Source organism: Spinacia oleracea, chromosome 2 (assembly GCF_020520425.1).
Source record: "Spinacia oleracea cultivar Varoflay chromosome 2, BTI_SOV_V1, whole genome shotgun sequence".
In the NCBI taxonomy this organism is placed as follows: domain Eukaryota; kingdom Viridiplantae; phylum Streptophyta; class Magnoliopsida; order Caryophyllales; family Amaranthaceae; genus Spinacia; species Spinacia oleracea.
In genome coordinates, this window is record NC_079488.1 from 109,240,433 (window position 1) to 109,261,392 (window position 20,960).

Below are 20,960 nucleotides of genomic sequence, written 5' to 3' on the forward strand. Positions count from 1 at the left end.
TTTTAAATAGCCTCTTCAACACTCCGTTTTTTTGTTTTGTTTATTTTCGTGATATGTAGCATAGGAAATATGATGCTGTTAGAAGCACAATTTAATAATTGCCAAATACGCTAAATTGTCCTTAATAATACAAGTTTTTGATTTTTTTTTCCTTAATGAAAAAACCAAAATTTCATTGTTAAAACCACATATCTAACCATTGATACGGTTTGATTTGACTCAAAATGTGGTTTAGTTTGGTTTGATAAATATACCGAACCTTGATTTTTGATGCGATTAGTCAAAATGTCAAACCATAGTTTTACGGTCTAGTCCATTATTGAGAACGAAACGGCAATTGAAACCCTTACAAGCGGGAAATGAAGGAAAGAAACGGCAATTGAAACTCTGAAATTGAAATTTAGGGTTTTTCAAAGCGAATGGAAAGAGAAGTATGTCAACTAATTTGATGATCAAGCTTTCAATCAATCTTCAACCTCGCCTTGCTTCTCTTCCATGGTACCTCTTCCTCTATTTCTTCTCTCTCTTTTCTGGAAATTATTCATGGAAATCCAACAGAACAGAAGCATAAACTTTCGTCAATTAATTTTCCCTTTCTCATGTTTGTTAATGGAAATTATCAATGGAAATCGAACATTTATATACTTTACTCTCCATTTATAAGTTCATAGCTTTCGCACCAAGAACAAAGACAGACAATACAAATATTCGACCAGTGTTGTGATGTTTGGAACGAAAAAGTTTCACATTTCAGTAGAATTTTAGCTTAATTTTTGTGGTTTTAGTTTTAAGATTGCAATTACAATTGCAAAATTAATGGTTATTCCAATAAAAATTCCAATTTCAGCTGTATTGCAAGTATAATGACATTTCCGTTTCAGGGAAGTGTTGAAAGTATTGTGAAATGGAGGAGGTATATATAATCATGTTATGGTGACATTTGTTAAGATAGAAACTGTTTGAGTGCTTTCTTCACCAGACATCACTAAGTGAAAGTTTTTACTTTGATTTGAAGATGGATATTTATAGGGTGTTTTTACTGTACATTTGATAGGCTGAAGAGTAGTGTTGTTAGATGCTTTTCGCACAAGGCAGATGGTTCGGAATTACCAGTTCGTTACATTCCTAAGAAACATCAAGATTTAAAACAAGCAGGATGCTCTTCTTCAGGGGACAAGACCTCCAAAAAAGGGATTCGACCAAGGTCTAGTCCGAGAAATGGTATACGTGGATGTAAGACTTTGAATATGATCAAACCCCCTCGAGGAAGTAGAACTGATCATGAGCAGTCAAATGTATCATTTGTTAATGCACATGGTACTCATATCCTAATTTGACCAGTTTCTTCAATTATGTTTATTACTCTATGTTTTTAAGATTTCAATGTGCTATTTAATGATATTGTTGCATTACTGAATTCGTGCTTTATGAACACTATGTGATTCCAGTATTGGATGAAGACGGCAAAGATGGTAGTCATGGTACCATAGCTGTGGAGACGGAGTCTTTGAGAAACTTTCAGGAGGTTGTTGAGTATATGAATGTGCCTGGTGAAGTTGTTCATGAATTACAAAATTTTAAGAGGGATGGTCAAGGTCAAGGGTACAATTTAAATCAAGAGAACAGTTGTTATGATGAAGCAACGGACAATGAGTTTCTGGAAGAAGATGTTGAGGAAACAAAACTTTATGAAGGGATTGGTGAAGGCAAACAGGAAATATCAAAACCCTGTAGGACTAAGCAAGATGCTGAGAATTTGACTATTGAATTACTAGCAAAAAAGTCTTTGGCTTTGTTTTCAGGGGACAAGGCCTCCAAAAAAGGAATCCGACCCAGGTCTAATTCGAGTAATGGTACAAGTGGACATAAGACTTCGGACTCGATCAATTTCCCTCGAGGAAGTAGAATTGATCGTAAGCAGTCAAATGTGTCATTAGTAAATGCACATGGTACTCATCTCACATTTTGGCCAATTTCTTGAATTATGTTTATTACTCTTATGTATTTCAGAATTTAATGTGTTATTTAATGATATGCATTGCTGAATTCACGCTTTATGAACTCCATGTGATTCAAGTAGTGAATGAAGACAGCAAGGATGATACGATAGCTGTGGAGAAAAAGTCTTTAAGAAAATTTCAGGAGGTTGTTGAGTATATGGATGTGCCTGGTGAAGTTGTTCATGAATTACAAATTTCTAAGAGGGAGAGTCTAGGTCAATGGTGCAATTTAAATCAAAAGAACAGTTATTATGATGAAGCAACAGACACTGAGTGTCTGGAAGAGCTTGTGGAAGATGTTGATGAAACACAACTTTTTGATGAGATTGGTGAAGCCAAACAGGAAATCTCAAAACCCGGCAGGACTAAACAAGGTGCTCAGAAAATGGCTATTGAATTACTAGCAAAAAGGTCTTTGGCTTCAATTTCATTTCTTCTACCTGTACACTCAAAATGAATACTTGCTGAAACAAAGATGTTAATGATGCTTCAACTTATTTGTTGATGCTAATTGTATTGGTATTATTTCCAGGGCTTATACTGGAGTTGAGTTGCGGAAGAAACTTATTGCAAAGGGTTTTTCCGTAAATATTGTTGAGGCATTAGTAACTGATTTCCAGAATAGGTGGGTATTATCTTCCTTTCTATTGTGCTTGAATATTTTCCTGCAAATGCTATGGAGGCAGTAGTAATTGATTTCTTAAGTACTAGCCTTTCTTTTTGTTTCATTTGAACTCATTGTAGAATTTGAAAGGCATTATGGAGCACACTTTTCAATCTTTCATAATTAGTTCAACTTCTTTTTCTTAACCGGGATTTCTATTTGTTGCAGAGGGCTGATTAATGATCGCCTGTATGCGGAAATGTTTTCCCATTCTAGATGGAAGGCTTCAAGTTGGGGGCCTAGGCGAATCAAGCAAGTAAGCTTCCTTCTTTATGACTAGTATATTTATTTTGGCCTTAAAAAAAACTACTACCTAATAGATAATTAAGTTGTATCCTTTAGTCTGTTTTTGTTTTCCGATTGTGGTTTCCTGATATATTTATAATTTCTTCTTGCTGTGTACTGTCCATTTATTTATCTGTTTTTTCTGGTTGGGGGATGTATAAGATATTGGGAGTGGTAGAGATTAAGCTCTGAGATTGTCTATGTTTAACTGTGTCATGTACGTACTGCAGTGTTAGTTATCTAGTAGGGTTCCCAAAATTAAAGATCTTTCAATTCAGTGCGTAAATGTATAGCCTCAAGGAGAAGTTTGACTTCTGACATTCTGTGACTGAACTAGTTGGCTTCTGAGAATCTGGTTTTTATCTAGAAAGGTGACTTAAATGTGTGTTAGAATTAAGGGATTTAAGTTCGTTGGAGGAATCTATAGGAATGAAATGGCCTTACACATCAAAGTTTTTCCAGAGTTAGATTTTGGACAAGTTATATCATGATCATCAAGTATATCGAGATTTTCGAAGCTCAACCTTTCAGCTTTTATTGAGCATGTTATATCGTAACATATGTTTGCTAGATTCAATTTTCTGAACATTGAGCATATAAAGGTTATCCTTATGATACTCGTACTTGATCCAGGAATATCACTTACTGTTTAAAGAATTATCTATCCTCGTCAAATAAAGTACTGATATTTGGAGGTTCTAGTTCAGCCGCATAATTGCCATAATATAGGATAAAAGTTATCAGTGTCCAGTTGCTTGAAGTTCTTTAGCAAACTTCTATTGAAGTCTTTGAGGGAAGGAAATAAGTGAAAAGAAAAGGGAGTGTTTTCATTGACAGTGCTCGAAAAAATGTGTTGAAGTTCAAGTTAGCTGAGTCTAATAAGGGACATGAAAAGGGGAAGAACTGGCAAAATGTTGATCTGAGCCAGAATTACTGAACCCGTTTGCTGAGGCTTTTGCTAAGAATTTTGCTAACAATGGAACTGGCAAAATGTTGATCTGGAGTAAGAATTTTTGGAATTTGACTAATCTCCATCAAAGGTCAGTTTGCTGAGGCTTTTGCTAATAGTTGCTGCATTTTGATAAGGGACTCATTTTTGCAATGCTATAATCTCGAGTTTATAATTCACTGAATCAAGTTGCTTGTTAGTCTTCAGAAAATCTTTTAGTCCTATAAGTTAATACCAGTTGATTTTCTGAGGTATTTGCATGTGGAGTTGCGCTTAGTTGCTGGTTTCATACTCCGACCATACCTACTTCTGCCTTCTTCTCTGCTTCCCGTCCTTAGAGAGGGAGAGGGAGAGAGAGAGAGAGAGAGAAAACCTTTTCCATATTGTCTATCTTCTCATTGGCTATTGTATGCAACAATCTTTAAGTGAAAGACTGATCTTTGTTGGAATCAGGCACTTGTGAAGAAGGGTGTCAGTGAAGGAGATGTAGAAAAGGCGGTAAAACTGGTTTTTGAGGACGGTGAAGAGCGTGATATAAGGTCGAGCACGAAGCTCTCAAGTACCTCATTACAGCAACTATATGTGCAGTGCTCCAAGCAATGGCAACTGTCCCGGAATGTAACTCACGAGAAACGAAAAGCAAGGGTTATAAGGTGGCTTCAATACCGTGGGTTCGACTGGGCAGTTGTTAGCACCATCTTGAAAAAACTAGAATCTGAATTTCCTCCTTAGAACCATGTCATATGGTTGTTCTTTCTTCCAAGTTGCCAAATTGCTTAGCACTTGGCATCCTTGTTTGTCTCTGTGCTAAGTTTATATACATGCTTAGCTTCATGTAGAAATGTATTTAAACTATGTGGCTTATTTATCAAATATGTTTCAATTCACTTCATTATTTTGGGATATTCTATGTCATGAATCTAGTCACCTTAACTAAGCATTTGGGTCTCTGCTAGCTGATAGAAATTATAGTGCAAATCAATGACGGTCCGTGGTCCGGTTATGGCCTGGCTGGTGAGTCAACTGGGCCAGGCCAGGCCAGACACAGTCCGTTTTCGCTGTTTTGCTATTTTGTTGACTATTTTGGCCCACCTGTACTGGCCCAGTCTGATTGCTTCATGGGCCAGCCCCAGTTCATCCCCACCCCGACCTGCATGCCCGACCCTATTGCCAACACTAGCACTAGATAACAACTGAGGGTGAAAACTATAAAATCTGACGACTCTATTCTTCCAGACATACTTTCGGATTATTTTTGAGTTCTGAAACAGTGCAATGGGTTTTCTCTGAAATGCAGCAACGTGGAAGAGGAAGTTTCAGTAGTGTTAAGTGGTTTGCCGTAAATGGGGGGAGTTTAGTGGTCAAGTTGGTATCAGCTCTGGACAGAGAATGTATGATGTATCCAGTCAATATTTATCAGTTATCACTTCTTTTTTTCTGTTGGACTTATTTGAGATGGAATAATGGAGTTAGAATTATTGAATCCGTACCCATAAACTTGGTTAGAGAAAGCATAACATCCCAATCCCATTGTTCCCTTGCTTATCCTTTCCTCATTTGGGACTTGGTTAACCACAAAGTTGAGCTACGTACCGCCTGATCTCTAGACAACGCGAGCTTTTTTTATTAGGGAAATTGTCGTTTTGGGAAATATGGAGATTTTTTTTTTAATTCCCTTGGTTCGGAATTAGGAGCTCCGCCCAGTTAATCTTCAAGATTGGCGAGCAAAGTTTATCGGGTGATATTTTCGTAAATAAATTATCAAACTATACAGTCTGAATATTAAATATACGGTTTCTTAATTTTCTTTATTTAAAAAAAAAAATTCATTATACTCTTCAGATTGTATATTATCTCAACGTATTTACGAATATGCCACCCGATATGCGTATTTTGCCAATCCTGGAGATTATTTAGCAATTTCTCCGGAAATTATCCGAAATTCTCTCTCTTCTTCTTCGTAATTCGCTTAATTTATATCATGAGAGGAAAGGGATATATGTGTGTATATTTATTACTCCGTATTAGTAAAGATGCCTTAAGTAAATCTGAATCCAGAATTACTTAAGTTTCTAATTTTCTATTAGTAGTGTCGTAGATAACAACACAAATATTGGGTTTCATAACCTTCCACATGAGGTGGGGATGGTGGTTAGGAATGTGTTTTGGGGCCCTATTATTAGGGTATTACCCCCCAGGCCCCCACCCTTTGGCGTTACCCTGCTATCTGGTCCATGTTTGGATGGGGTTGGAAACCAAGCTAAAGCTTGCAAATTTCTCAACATTTAGACAGATCTTAATTGGAGGGATAATAGGTGTGTATATTCGATATTTAATAAAAATGTGTACGGGATATTGGACACCAAGGGCTCGAGTTTATGGGCATTTTGTGGAGACCATGGGAAATATCAATATGCATGGGGTCATATTCTAATATTTTTAGGGTGTACGGAGTACTTCGTATGTGTTAATACTTTCTCATTTAATTGATGCTTAAAATGTTGGTGTTGTAGAAGGCAAACATAGGTACTTTCACTGTTGTTTTCTTCCCTTCTGTTCGGATTCTTCGTTGTATGAAAGCGTCATTCGCGTACATCTGGATCTCTCCGGACTTTGTGTTTATTGTTGACAATGCTCCTGATTTGATACTTAGCATTTCTTTGAATTGCATTCTTAGGCATGTGCTCTAGCTAGGTAGAACTAACTGATTTGCTTGCTTAGCCTTGCTAATGAAGATTAGTATTTGCCTAAATAGAAGGAAAGACCCTTAAATGCTGGAAAGCCATTTGTTCACTTCACATGAGTTGTAACCACGTGACCTCTGCATTCACTTGGAATATCAAAAGGAATCTCATTCCCTCTTGCATTAAATTCTGATTAACAACAATCCAAACCAATCATTGATCCCATCTCTCCATAAAACTACCTTTTACATTCTGTCATGACCACTTTCTTCATTTATACATCACTAGACTTTCAACCCTTTTCCTGACATTCCCGCATTGCACAAGACATTGTTAAAACTTACAGTCGAAAATTATTAACCGCGCTGATGTTCTGTTCTATTCTAATACTACATTACAAACTTATGGTACAAATTACTGCTAATTATTAGTATAAATATAATCTACACCCATCCATAAATATTGTGTAAGATATCAAACTCTTAGTATTCAGATTAAAGACCCTGTTTAACATAACGAATCGTCAGAGAAAGTGAATGAGCAGTTAGAAGACCCTTGGCTAATCACATTCCTTTTAGGAGAAGGTGTAGGTAGAGATTGTACTGTCCCTTTGGTCAAATCAGTGTCTGGTCTAGCACTATCTTCGTGTCGAATTTCTCTGAGCATAGCTACGACGTCCTTCATTGAAGGACGGTCATCAACTCGATTACTGACACATAAAAATGAGACAGCTAAAGTCTGCACCATCTCGTGCATCTGAGGATCAGCTCTTCCTCTGAGTTTGGAGTCAAGAATGTCAGCTGGTTCACCTTTCTTTTGTAGGTGGTCTCGGACCCAATCGACTAAGTTGGCTCCCCCTGGTAATGCTGGGTCAAGTGGGTGTTTCCCTGTTAGAACCTCGAGTAGAACCACCCCGAAACTGTAGACGTCACTCTTCTCTGTCACTCGTTGCATTGAAGCAAGTTCTGTGAAAAATAAGGCTTAGAGTCAGTAAATTCTGATAGTCATCATGAGACGATATGAAATATTTTAAAGGAAAATTTGTTTTATACCGCCTAAAAAAAATTGAAAAAAATGTTTTTTACCGCCTAAAAAAAATGAAAAAAAATGTTTTTTACCACCTGAAAATGAAAATGTTACGTGGGGGAACACAATAACGGTAATATTTATGATATTTTCTCTTATTACACGATTTCATGTATTTCAAAAGGCAGTAAAGAGATGAGGGTGAAGGAGTTAAAGAAAATCAGGAGTGTAAAAATTGGAGAGAAATTGAATTAGTGGGCTCCACATAAAGGTTTCATTTATTTTTTCGTTTTCAGGTGGTCAAAAACAAGTTATCCTATTTTAAATGAATGCAGAACTTACCGGGTGCCATGTAACCATACGAACCAGCAAGGTGTGGTCTTTGATTGATTTTAGAACATCCATCAACAAGTGTGGCTAGCCCAAAATCAGCAAGGTAAGGCTCGAATCTAGAACCCAACAACACATTCATGGCTTTGACATCCCCATGTAAGATAGCAGGCACACAATCATGGTGCAAATAAGAAAGCGCGTGAGCGACCCCAAGAACAATATCATATCTTGATTCCCACTCTGTTCCTCCACCCTTCATAGCACCATGAAGTAGGGAGCTTAAACTCCCATTTGGGAGGTAATCATAGAACAGGAATTTGATCCTCCTGTTCGATCCCCACCCCAAAAGTCGGATTATATTCTTGTGTCTGATTGAACCTAGGGTCTGAATTTCCGACTTGAATGCCCCTATTTCATCAGTAGACCACATCTTCTTTACTGCAAGTGTCTCCCCATTAAGCATAGTTACCTTATACACAACTCCAGAACTACCTGTTCCTATTACATTAGCTGAAGTCAGATTGTTGATTACATCTTCTATTGAGAATTCCATCTTTTGGTAAAGAGTCAATTCCCAAGTTTCATCTTCCATCAGATTTCGTTGCTCCAATCTAGCACGAACTTGCATATAGATTCCTAGTAGTATTAAAACCGCACTAATGCTAACCAAGATTGACATGGCTAACTTCATTGTGTAACGAGCTTTTCGGTCATGTTTATCAGCTGAGTTTTCTATCCCATCAGATATGTACAAGGCTTTGTTCCCAGCAAGGTTGCTTAGAGGGAGTTTGTGGAAGAAAGGGGTGTTTGGCAACTGACCTGAGAAATCATTGTAGGAGATATTCAAAGAAACAAGGTTTTGTAAGCTTCCTAGGATACCTAAGTTGCCATTGAGCTTGTTGTGAGAAAGGTCGAGAACTGCTAACTTAGTTAAACCAGAGAATTGTGTTGGAATTGTTCCTGAAAATTGGTTGTAACTAAGGTTTAAAGAGATCTCTAATGCTGGGAGTTGACCGAGTTCTTTCGGTATCTCCCCTGAAAAACCATTATTTCCCAGGTCTAACAATTGTAGCTTATTGCAGGATAAAATTTCAGCAGGAATTTGACCAGAGATTTGATTGTTACCCAGATTAAGCTTAGTTAACTCATTCAAAGAACCAATAGAAGGTGGTAGTGTACCTGTGAGTCTGTTGTCTGATATATCTACAAACTGTAGACTTTTAGGCAATGCATCTGGTAAGGACCCTGTGAGCCCATTCGAGTGCACGTCGAAGAATTCCAAGCTTGAGCAACCTGACAAAGAAGGCGGTATACTTCCGGTAAACCGATTCTTGCTTAAATCAAGGAAATTTAAGGTCTTCAAATTCCCAATTTCTGATGGAATAGTACCACCCAGTTTATTATCATTCACTCGAAACCTGTACAAATTTGTACAGTTTCCTACATCAGGAGGTATGAACCCTGACAAATCATTTGAAAGTAGAAGCAACTTTGTGAGATTCCTCAACCCGAAAATCTCTCTAGGAATCGGACCGAAAATCCTGTTGTAAGAGAGATCAAGTGCTTGAAGCTCTTCACACTGAGCTAAACTCGTGGGAATTTTTCCGGTGAGATTATTCTGCCAAGCAAAGAAAAGAGTCAAGCTTTTCAGTTCCCCAATACTTTCCGGTATCTCACCAGAAAGCGCGTTGTTGTCGACTTCTAAGTGAGTTAGTTCTGTGCAGTGAGTGAGCTCAGTAGGTATGGTTCCTGATAACTGGTTCACACTCAGTTGAAGCTCTTGTAAACCCAAGAGGTTCCCTAAACTTTTAGGTATACTTCCTGTGAGCAAATTCTCAGAGAAGTCAATGACAGAGAGATTACTGCATCCCCCAAGTTCATCAGGAATAGTACCCACAATACTATTCTGCCATAAAAGCAGATTCTGAAGCTTTTGCAGCTCCCCTAACCTCTTCGGAATTGAACCCGATATTGAATTCTGATACAAGTACAAGTTCTGTAACTCAGTGCAATCACCAATCTCTTCTGGGATAGGACCAGAAAGTAGAGAAGTGTATACTGCAATTGTCTGAATTTTCTTCAGGTTTTTTATCGATTTCGGTAGGCTACCTGAGATGCTAGTCTCAGAAATCCCAAGCATCACCAATTCAGTACAGTTCCCAATCTCAACTGGGATTTCCCCTTTGAGATTCTGATTCCCGCCTCCTCGAAACACTTGCAGCTTCTGCAGTTTTCCGATGCTTACTGGAACTTCGCCGCTCAGTTGATTGTCGTATATCGTCAGAGAAACGAGGTTTGTCAGGTTGCCGATATCAGAAGGGATTGACCCTTCAAGATGGTTACTGTGAAGAGAAAGACTCTGTAACCCCTGCAACCTGCAGATTTCATCTGGGATTTTTCCTGTAATGGAATTGTCACTGATATCAATCAGTGTTAATGCCATATAATCACCAAACTCCTTTGGAATTTCACCAGTTAGATTTGAAGAAGACAATACAAGTGTGTTGAGAGAGGTTAGAGGCTGTAGAGTTGAAGGCAATGGACCTTGTAAATCCATTGACTGTAAACTCAGCTCAACAACTTGTCCTTTTTCGTTGCAACGAATACCGAACCAACTGCAAGGGGTCTTGTCTGAAGTCTTCCATGAGTGTAGTGTGTCTGTGGAGGTGTTTAAGGTGTTCTTCCATGATAGAAGAGCTTGACCTTGGTTGTCAATGGAAAGACAAGAATGGAAGAGAAGGAAGAAGATGAGGGAAAGAAGAAGTAATGTTGTTTTGGAGGAGAAATAACAAGTATTGTTGTTATTAGTAATATTAGTTGGAGAAAGTGAGAAGAGATTGCTTAGTTTTGCAGGCATTGCTGCTGAGAGAGAGCATAGAGAAACAGGAACAGGAAACAGAGGAGATGGGACTTTGGGATTGTACAAAGCCAAAGGGGGGGAAACCCCATGTTTTGTTTATAGAACAAAAAGCCACAAACTCCAGATTACTTGCACTTCAATTTTTATATTATTTCTTTTTAAAAGAAAATAATCTTATTTTCTTATACTTCATTTATGTTCTTGTTAACAATGGGATAGTGATGGACATTGTTTCCTTTTTTTATTTTTTTCTCTGGGGTCCCTCCTTAAATTACATATTATCTCTTTCTTCCTCCCCACCTTAAATTTGTTATTTTTCAAATGCCCATTTTTAATAAAACAGTGCCTTTTCTGGGAGTTTCGTATCTGAATGGATATTTATTAGTGCAAAGATGGTTGTGGGTCGGGTCAGGTTTTAGACCGAGCCCATGAGTTGTGAGCCTAAACGGGGCCGTCCACTCTACATCAAGCCCGAAAGTTTAAAACAGGGTCTAGGCCCACGGCCCCTCGTGCCTAACAATTCACTAATAAACTTCATAACCCCCGTCCTATGGGTGAGGCTTACAATGTTACACTACTTAAAACAAACGGTTGTAATTTGTGTCAACAAAGATGCGCTTAAAATATAAAATAAACGAGAAAAGAAAAGGTGAATAGTGTGGTTTTTGTGTATGTAGTGCTCCTTGAAAGGAATGTATTTTGTTTCTTATATTTTGTACTTTTCAATTATATTTGGCTATTTTCATTTATCGTATTTCTAACTTTAGTGTATTTTTCCAATTATCTGTTTTATTTTCTGTCTTCTGTATCAATAGCTATCATTGACAGTTAACAAGTATGAATGCTATAACTATTGTCTTTTGCTACACAATTTGGTTATTTGGACCACCTTCCCCTTAATCACATTTAATTAATTTCCACAATAAAACTATAATTATTATACATTATCCTTAAGTATTACTCCAATTCATGTTGATTTATTAAACCATATAAGTGTAAAATAAATCAATGAACTAAAGTTGGCCCATCAAGTTTAGTGGTCACAAGTTCGATGAGTTGGCCATGTGTTATTTTGTTTGTAACTTGTAAGTACTCTCCCAATAACTTTCTAATCAATAAAACAATTTAATTCTGACTACACAAATTTTATATGAAATAAAAATTAACCCTTTTTTTAATCAAAATGTAGAAGTAAAAAGTTGTGTACACACTTTCATTTAGGCTCCATCTCTTCTACTTATTTTGTCTGAATTTATCTAAAGTTATTTTATTCTAAAAACTTATTTTGTCTGAAATAAACGTATTTGTGTGTGAAATGTATGAATTTTTTAATTTTTTTTCTTGAACTTATCATAACTAAACTTAACAAAACTTATTTTGTGTGAAATAATTGAAAATAAGTCGAACATAATAAAGCCAAAAATCTATTTGTCGATTACTCACTCTGTCTCAAAATACTACTGTAGTTCTATCTCTCGTTCTCATTGCCACATTAAAAAAGGAAACATTATCACATAGAGTAGCAATGGTAAAATCATGTTATATCCTTAATTATGCCAGGACAATAATACGGAGTATAAGTTTATCGAGGGAAATTGTTAATTAGTTCCAAGATTAGTTTAAAAAAAATTAAAAAAAATGGAGATTATACTATATATGTTCTAGATGTAGATAGTTACATTTTTATAGTATGATGATGGGTAATATGTCATGGAATCTGCAGGAGGAGTGAAATGCACATGGAAGCAAAGAAGAGTAAGTAAGAATTTATGATTTTTTAAACAATTAATCCTTAATTATTCTTAGTATTGTTTAATTAATACATGTAGTTGCAGATCTTGTCATACTGTCGGCTCTCCCTTTACTGTATAAGATTATTAAAACAAAGTTTCAGAAAATTAATTAAAAAAATGCTGGGCTTCTGTTAATCAGGTAAAGAATTTTCTTAAATACTGTGGTGAGTTATTAACAACCTAAAATCAGTTAATTTATTGCTGTGAGATCAATTGATTCAGTTTATATTACCTATGATTTTTTAGGGGGTGTTTTGCTTACTACGAGCAAAAAACAATTGACAGTATAAACAATGTGAGCCATGAGTTAAAAGTTATTGATAGTCAATATTAGCAAAATCGCGATTCTATTTTAAATTAAAAGGACATGTCGTAATCGGATCGTAAAATTGTAAGATTCTACGAATTAGTGGGAGTTATATTCTAAGATAAATTTGTAAATTATTTACCCATTTTTTCAATATGCAACACATGAAATTAAATTGTTTAAATTAAACCATATAAATGCTCACATATACTATTCTTTTAGAAGGAAATACCATTTATGCCATATCAACTTATCTTTGTTGTATTAGATCGTTGCATTGCAAAGATCGTAAAATCATAGAAATCGTAGATTTGAATCAGTCGCATATTTTAGGGTCGTAAAATGGTAAGATTTTAAAATTCAATTCGCTAGTTTAACAACCATGTTGACAGCATACACTCATTTTTATTTCTGTGGCTCCATTCTATTCGATTCATTATGTCTGAACTTATATTATTTGAACTTATCTGAACTAAACTGCACTTATCTGAACTTATTTTGTTTGAAATTATTCGAATAGAGCAGAGCCGTAGTAATAAGAATGCAAGGTACATTTATTTTTTTGGATTTTGATAAGGGAAGAAAATCAGACAGACTGCTTAATTAATCCTTTAGGATGATAGAAAATGACGGGAAGAAAGAAAAGGGAAAATGTGTATGGGAAAGGAAAGCTGTGAAGCCACAATGTTAAGTGCAACAGAGAAATGTCAGAGTAATTTCAAAGGTAAATGGCCTTCTTCTTCTTAAATTCAACTTTGATTGTTTTCAATGAGAAAAGGTAAACTAGCTTTCTAGTGCAAGAAGAACATCAATTCTGATTGTTTCTTAGTTTGTGCAAAAAACATTGAATTCTCCATAACTTTGATCAAAAGAACCCATGTGCTTGTGCAACAAAGTTAGCAAAATATAACTTCATAAATTATTAGACATTATTTGTGGCCATGATAAACTTTTGATGTTATGAAGTTTTGATTGAATAGGGACTATGAGTATTGATTCGTATTAGATTCGACAAAACTGGTCTAAACTCGATTACCCAAACCGATTTACTTGATTTTGATCCGAATTCAATTCGAAATGCAATATAAATCGAACTAATAGGGTAAACTCTTCCGGAGTTAAAAATTGGTTAAATTTGAACAACTTTCTTATCCGTTTATCTTATGTGTTAGTAATTATTTACTACGGATAAGAAAGTAACCATCCAATCTTCACTAATGATTTATAAACTTTTAGTTATTTATTGTTGTGTTTGTCCTCCTCCAATAATGTACGGAGTACCATTTAAAACAACAATAAAGTAATTGAATAATGTTATAAATTTAAATGATGGTACGGGAATGTTGATACAATGGTTTAGAGGTTCAAACAACAAAATAAAATAAAAATAAAACACTAACTTTTGTCCGATACAAAAACAAAATGCACTTGCCTCAATACCACTAATTCCTTACACAGATTTCTTGGGATCACGTTTTCTATTTAGTACTAACTCCATTATTTGCGTTTCCATTTCCGTTTCCGTTTCTATTCGAGTTCATTTCAAATTTACATATGAAGTGTACAAAACAACAAAATTATTACTTTTATCTCAGGTTGTTACGGTAATAACATAAATCACGGGTAAGTGAGATTTAATGGATAGTGAGCTTTATTTTTTACCGTATAAGTAAAAAGATAAAGTTGTTTAGAGTCATAGTATGAAGCCTTATATATACTCCGTACACAACAGAGAATGTAACTGTTAATTAAGAGTAGTTTTGCAATTGGATGGTTTCATTATATCAGCATAATCGAGTCAAAGTAGGATTATATTAATTATTCCGAAAAATGTGACAAACTTTTTCAAGATCGGCCTAATTTATTGTACTTGGTATATGGGAGTATGAAATTATTGATATTTTTGAAAGAGGAAGTAGTTAGAATACCACAATGAGTAATGGGATCTAGCATGCATACTCGATTTGAATACTCAAATTGTCACATGAGCATGAAGCATGACACTCCTAACAAGCCAAGACCTACAAATCTAGAATCAATTAGCAATAATGGAGATCATGTTACCTTACACTAAAATTATTGAGATAATAAAAATTATATGTAATGGGATCTTGGACTAATTTGCATGTAATCACATGAGGAGGGGTCGTCTATAATCTATGTTCATATAATTAAGCCAATCAAAGTCAAGGATCTCATCGATGCCAACTTCCCTACTTCCACAACTCATGCCTTTGTCACGTGATATTACATACGTTGTAGTATACAACTAGACAGACGTACTCCTATTAGACCGGATTACGCTTACTTAACTATCGATCAGATCATGCTCAATAATCAATAGCATGTTAGTTGGATAAGAGGTAGACGATATCACGTGTAGTCTGACAGTTTAAACGATATTTTACGATGATTTATAAGTACCATATTACATACAGATTACTCTAGAGATATTTGCAATTAATTAACATATGCAAAGTGTATATAGTGGAGGATGGAAGGTTAATTAGTGGATCCATGACTCAAAACACATTCTTAATTTTTTGAGAGGGAGAGCGGGATGGGAGACTATGATTATTTTTCAATACTTCGTCTTTGCTAAGAAATTGTAATTTAAATTGGTAGTGATTAATATTTTAATTACATCCATTTAATGATTATCTTTTAATTAATGAAATTGTTATTAAATCCTTTAAATGTCAAATAGGGTTGGCTCATGTTCTACATTCACTTTATTTCGAGATTAATAAGTTAATTTTAGAAAAGATTTAATAATTCAGAAAAAGTAAGAAGTAAATAGAACGCGCCTGATATGAAACAATCTACAATGATTTATACTATTTATTTTAATTATATGAAACAATTTAGATGATGAATTTTATAGCATTAAGGAAGAGGGCATATTATTATTAATTTATTATACACAAAATTTATATTACTATAATTTCTTTTAATGATAACCTAACCTTTATGAGACCAAAAAGGAGGTGCACGTGAATTTCCCTCTCTTTGTTTAGCAACCATGAATAATTAGCACTATCCAATTTGTTTATATTTTCAACTAAATCAAAATGAGATATGACCGTACTATTTTTTCAAAAATATAATCATATTTATCCTTTCACATACTTAGATCGGATCACATAACTAATATATATTTAATTAATTTTTGTCTTCCTATAAAATACCGTTGTTTGATTACGAAAGGATGTCAAACTAAGGTAGTGACTGATGAGTAATTGAGCATACAAAAATGTATAATAGTTATTTAATCGACGTATAGCCTATTTCTTTATTAAGGTAATTTAGTAATGTAGTTGTTTGCAATATTCATTGTTAAACGACCTTGATTCAAACAAACCGGTATTGTGAAAAAAAAAGGGTGAAATGACATTTAAGAACCAAATTGATGGTTCTAACCACCTAATAAGTCTCAAGGATTCGTATGTGAGTCTATGGAAACCATCCAAGCATCAAACCTCTATGGGTCAGAGAATGTAAAAAATGTCCAACAATCGTTCACGAAATTGGACCGGTTCAAGAAGCTTCCAGGACACGGTCTCGAAAACTTAACTTAAACTTAAGTTAAGTTGACCGATACTTTGATGGTTATATAAGGCAGTTTGAAAGCATCAACAACCAGTAGTTGGTCACATAAAGGCCCCGGACGGCCGCCTCGATTCAACAAAACGAGTTTTGTGTTAATTAAAAACGACTTAAATGACATTTAAGAGCCGACGTAGATGGTTCTAATCACCCAATACCAATGGCGGACCTACCCTATGACCAGGGGTGGCACGTGCCCCCCTCCTCTCGGGGGAAAAAATCTGTTTTTTTTTTTTATTTTTAAAAAACGCAGCTATGTGTCGTGATTTAGTGTTTAATATGTACATTCTAGCATAAATAAGTACTTGCTGTAGTGGTAATTTGTTGCGCTTGGTGTTTCCCCTGGGTCCGAGGTTCAAACTTCGTTTGATGAAGTTTGCTGAACATTTTATCATTTATTTTAAAAAAATCGTTCTTTCTATCTTTTCTTTTTTTTTTTTAATTTTTTTTCCGTTCTTTTCATGATAATTCAATTTTTTTTTTTATCAATGAAATGGCATTACTACAAATTAACATTTTACTTGGTTATTTATGTTTTATTTTAACTTTTTTTTATTCTCGTTTATGATAATTTAACACTTTGAATCAATAAAATACTTCGTATATAATACGGAGTAATACATTACTGCATACAAATTAAATACAATAATATTATTTGGAGGGTTTTTTTTTATAATTTATTTGTAGAGGATCAAATTAAGTTGTAGATGTCTTCGTGAATTTTTTTTCCCTATTTTGAAGGTAGATGTTTTGGTGATTTAAAATTCAAGTTAATGACAAGAATTCTTTCTTCAGAATATTCATTTTTTGACTTTGAAAGCAGATACTCTGTACGAGTGTCTTGGTGTTACTAAATAAAATCAAGATATTTATATGACCTAAAATATAAGTCTACGACACTAATATTTTCTTCAAAATAATATACGGAGTATATTTTTGTTTATTTTGAAAAATGAAATATGAATGTTACTGTGTTAATAATTTTTTTCAAATCAATATTTTTTGCTTTAATGTTGTTTATTTATTTATTTATTTATTGATAATTAAGGAAATAAAAAAATTAGGTTAACCTCAATTAAACCAATAAAACATAAAAATTATGGCCGTAAGTGAACCAAAAAAATCGACTTCTGTTTTTCCGACCCTTTCTCCACATCGGCAATAATGTTGAAGATCAGTGCCCCCCCTGATTAAAAATCCTGGGTCCGCCACTGTCCAATACATACGTACATAATAATTATTATTTTCCTAAGAGTGTGTTTGTATGTGTATGTGTCAGTTTGCACGCATACGTACATAATACATACTCTGTACTATATATGTTTGTTTTCTTTTTCCGAAAGATGCGTAAATAATGACTATGAAGTATTATAGTCGATTCCTCCATATCACTTTTTTTTTAAAAAAAGAAATAAAACTAGGTGGACTACTTAGCCCACCCATTCAAATGATCCATAATTTCATATGAAATATAATACCTTGACTCCAAGATATTCCGTAATGAATAATATTGAAAAGAAATAGAAATTACACTCTAACCTCAAAATACCCCAACCCCAATTCTAAGACCACTTGAAAAAAAAATTAAATGATTACCCAAACGATAAAAAGATAACCCTTCGATAACACAATGAATTCTCAAAACCCAAACCCAATTACCTAAACTAAAGCCTCTAAATCTCTTTGATCCCCTATAACACATACTAGGACTCAAATTTGTAAAGTTTAGGTATCATTACAAATTTATTACAATCAAGCTTGTCCCAAAGTACAAGTACAAGTACAAGTACAAGAGATTAAACTATAGATAGCTACGGTTTCCTTCGTATCTAAGCAATAATCCTACAATCTTTGTGAAAAGCTTCAATTAACTTTGGTTTATTAAAACACCTAAATAATATTAGTACCTCTAATTTAGTTAATAAGTATGGTATGTGATTTTGAAACCCTTGGGCCCGGCCCTCTCTTTTACTTTTCATTTTGTTGCACAAGTTGGAAGGGGATGTCCTTTTTTTGCTTTGAATAATAGAAGAAAATAATAATTGTTGTTTAGGGCTTAAAGCCCGGATTAAAGGTCAAATCATTCTACCTTAATGGTTGTCTTCCCTGCCTAACCTTCTCTAAATTCATGGATTATGTTTGTATACATCATGCATGCACTGCTTTGCATCACAACTCTTAAGTGAAACCGCTAAAATATTAGGGCTCGTTCAGTACCATTGTCGATTTTCAATTTTTAGTTTTGTGATTTATGGTTTTGGAAGTCAAATTTCCTATTTTTTTTATTATTATATAATTGAACCATTTGAATTTTAATACTACTCACACTCTCATATGACTACTTTTGTAATTTCTTTCAAGTATAAATATAGTCATGTAGGATCTTGTTAGATTCCATTTCGTCTCAATATTTATTTTCAAAATATAAATTTATTTATTATTAATGTATAATTAGAGATATTCTTGGTTAAAGATGTAAGCATTAACCTCAAATGGTACAACTATAAAAAAAATGGAAGAAGTATGATTTAAATTGAATAATGAATTAAAAAAGACGTAATTATGTTTGATTTTGAAAACTGAAAACTAATTTATTTATTTTGGTTTACATTTTTTGTTTCTTTTTAGTTTTTTAGATAATTAGAAAACTTGAAAAAAAAAAAATACCAAGCAGGACCTTAATCTTTTCTTTTTTTAAAGGTAAGAACGAACAATAAAAGCATTAGAACACCCTCTTCACGGGGGAAGCTCCTAATACATCATTATTGAGGTAAAGGGTTTTACGGAGTACATATTTATAAAATAAAATAAAAAAAAATATTTGTACGTCAAAATATGTACTTCCATAAGAAAATAAAATATAGGCTTTATGCAACTAAATTACACGTCTAATATTAGGTGATTAGGTGATGTAATCTTTGAAATGGACCCCTTTTGTTTTAGCACTTTGGTAATTGGTCACCTTTTAGCTTTTGGTCATAAACTCCGGAATAAAGGTCACATCATTAATCCTTAATGACCCCTTTTTTATATAATTAAATTAATTTATTGATAAATCCTTAATGACCCCTTATAACCTCCCTCAATTTCAGGATTGTATGCACAACTTTAATTAAATTAATATTTTTGTATTAAATTATTGACTAATTATTTTAATTAAGAAATCTAATGCTTTTCTGAGGTCCATAAAAAAGATCTCCTGAAGTTGAACAAAGCCTTTTTCATAGCTTTAATAAAGATCTTTACCTAAAACACACCCTTTTAAACAATTCCATGCAGTAAAACTACTACAATGGTCAAAGTCTGTGAGCTAATAATTCCTTCTTTTTCTTTTTTCCTTTTTCTTAATTATATAAGCTTTTATCTTATTTTAATTAACATTTTTTAAAAAAATTGTAGGAGTACTCCGTAATTACAAACTTAAGTAATTAACAATGTCCAAAGTGGAATGGGTAAGGGTGTAAGGCTGAACCCATAAACCCCACCCACCCAAGGTTAAATTGAAATGCTGAACTCAATTAGGACAATCCAATGCATGAAATGGTTCAAAAAAGTTATAACTTTTTTTAAAACTAATTAATGGTCTATTCACTACAAGAATTTGTATCTTTAACGACAACATAATTACGACGGGTCAAAAATCCCGTCGTAAAAGCCTTTTACGACGGGGCTAACAACCAAACAATGACGGGAATAACCGTCGCAAATGTCTTTTACGACGGATTTACGACGGGATTTTCTATTAACGACGGCCCCCTTTTATGACGGGTTCGCGACAGGAAATCCCGTCGTTAATCAACAATTATTGGCCTTTCGCGACGGGATTTCCCGTCGTTAATAGTACAATTTCTTGTAGTGATTACACGGAGAGATTGCAACAATAAAACAATGTTGTCCTTATAGCTCATCCTCATCTAAAAGAAAAATAAACTATGTTCATGTCTAACATCTACGTAGTAAGTAATTGTTACAATATTTGGATATATCAACCTTAATACTCGCAAACTTAGCAAATTAAGAGAGGTTAGGCCGTTAGGTTAAATAGACATGTAATTAGAAATGTTGTTGCCAATTTTGATGTAGGCTTAAAAGTACATTTCATTTTTCGTATCACTTATAAGTTATAAGTTATAGAACCTTTTTGTGGCTTAATTTAACTTTTGAGAAGTTTAATGTAAAATGTTTTTACTTTGTACGTACTGTTTTTGAAATAGTTGTCATACATGATTTTTGAAATTTGAAATACGCGATAAAATCTACTATGTAGTAAAGATGCCAGAAAACAAAATAATTACTCTCAAAAAATAATTACATTAAAAAACAAAGAACAGTGCTAGTTTTGGTGGCTAACAAGAGGCCATTAAACAAGAGGTGGTGTGGCAATTTAGGGGTCAATAGCCCAGACCAGTGAAACAAGTGCCAACAGCTAGAATGTGAATCATGTGTGAGACCC

The 20,960-nt window shown here is 34.3% G+C and overlaps 2 protein-coding genes across 8 annotated transcripts; one reads left to right on the forward strand and one right to left on the reverse strand.

Moving 5' to 3' along the window:
• Positions 1-218: 218 nt before the first annotated feature.
• On the forward strand, positions 219-13,788 carry LOC110782083 (uncharacterized). 7 transcript variants are annotated; one of them, XM_056837770.1, is made up of 8 exons: positions 286-498; positions 1,055-1,317; positions 1,449-1,949; positions 2,078-2,411; positions 2,533-2,625; positions 2,833-2,920; positions 12,525-12,556; positions 13,517-13,788. In XM_056837770.1, exons 1-7 carry the CDS (start codon positions 434-436, stop codon positions 12,531-12,533), a joined length of 1,353 nt encoding a protein of 450 aa, XP_056693748.1. In that variant the 5' UTR covers positions 286-433; the 3' UTR covers positions 12,534-12,556; positions 13,517-13,788. The 7 variants fall into 7 exon arrangements, with proteins under 7 accessions (XP_021841851.2, XP_021841852.2, XP_056693748.1 ...); XM_021986159.2 differs by lacking the exons at positions 12,525-12,556; positions 13,517-13,788 and adding an exon at positions 4,352-4,793 and having other exon boundaries at positions 219-498; positions 2,081-2,411; XM_021986160.2 differs by lacking the exons at positions 12,525-12,556; positions 13,517-13,788 and adding an exon at positions 3,583-4,345 and having other exon boundaries at positions 285-498.
• Positions 6,725-11,036, reverse strand: LOC110782082 (leucine-rich repeat receptor-like serine/threonine-protein kinase RGI4). The gene is made up of 2 exons (XM_021986157.2): positions 7,951-11,036; positions 6,725-7,547 (listed from the first exon to the last, which is right to left on the reverse strand). Exons 1-2 carry the CDS (start codon positions 10,796-10,798, stop codon positions 7,090-7,092), a joined length of 3,306 nt encoding a protein of 1,101 aa, XP_021841849.2. The 5' UTR covers positions 10,799-11,036; the 3' UTR covers positions 6,725-7,089.
• Positions 13,789-20,960: the final 7,172 nt, after the last annotated feature.

Bases quoted from the DNA above. Each gene is read 5' to 3' on its own strand.
- LOC110782083 (XM_021986158.2), top strand. From the start codon at position 434: ATGTCAACTAATTTGATGATCAAGCTTTCAATCAATCTTCAACCTCGC. The intron at 1,318-1,448 runs GTACTCATATCC...ATGTGATTCCAG, and splicing joins ATCATTTGTTAATGCACATG to TATTGGATGAAGACGGCAAA. The intron at 2,921-4,351 runs GTAAGCTTCCTT...TGTTGGAATCAG, and splicing joins GGCCTAGGCGAATCAAGCAA to GCACTTGTGAAGAAGGGTGT.
- LOC110782082 (XM_021986157.2), bottom strand. From the start codon at position 10,798: ATGCCTGCAAAACTAAGCAATCTCTTCTCACTTTCTCCAACTAATATT. The intron at 7,548-7,950 runs GTAAGTTCTGCA...TATTTTTCACAG, and splicing joins GTATGGTTACATGGCACCCG to AACTTGCTTCAATGCAACGA.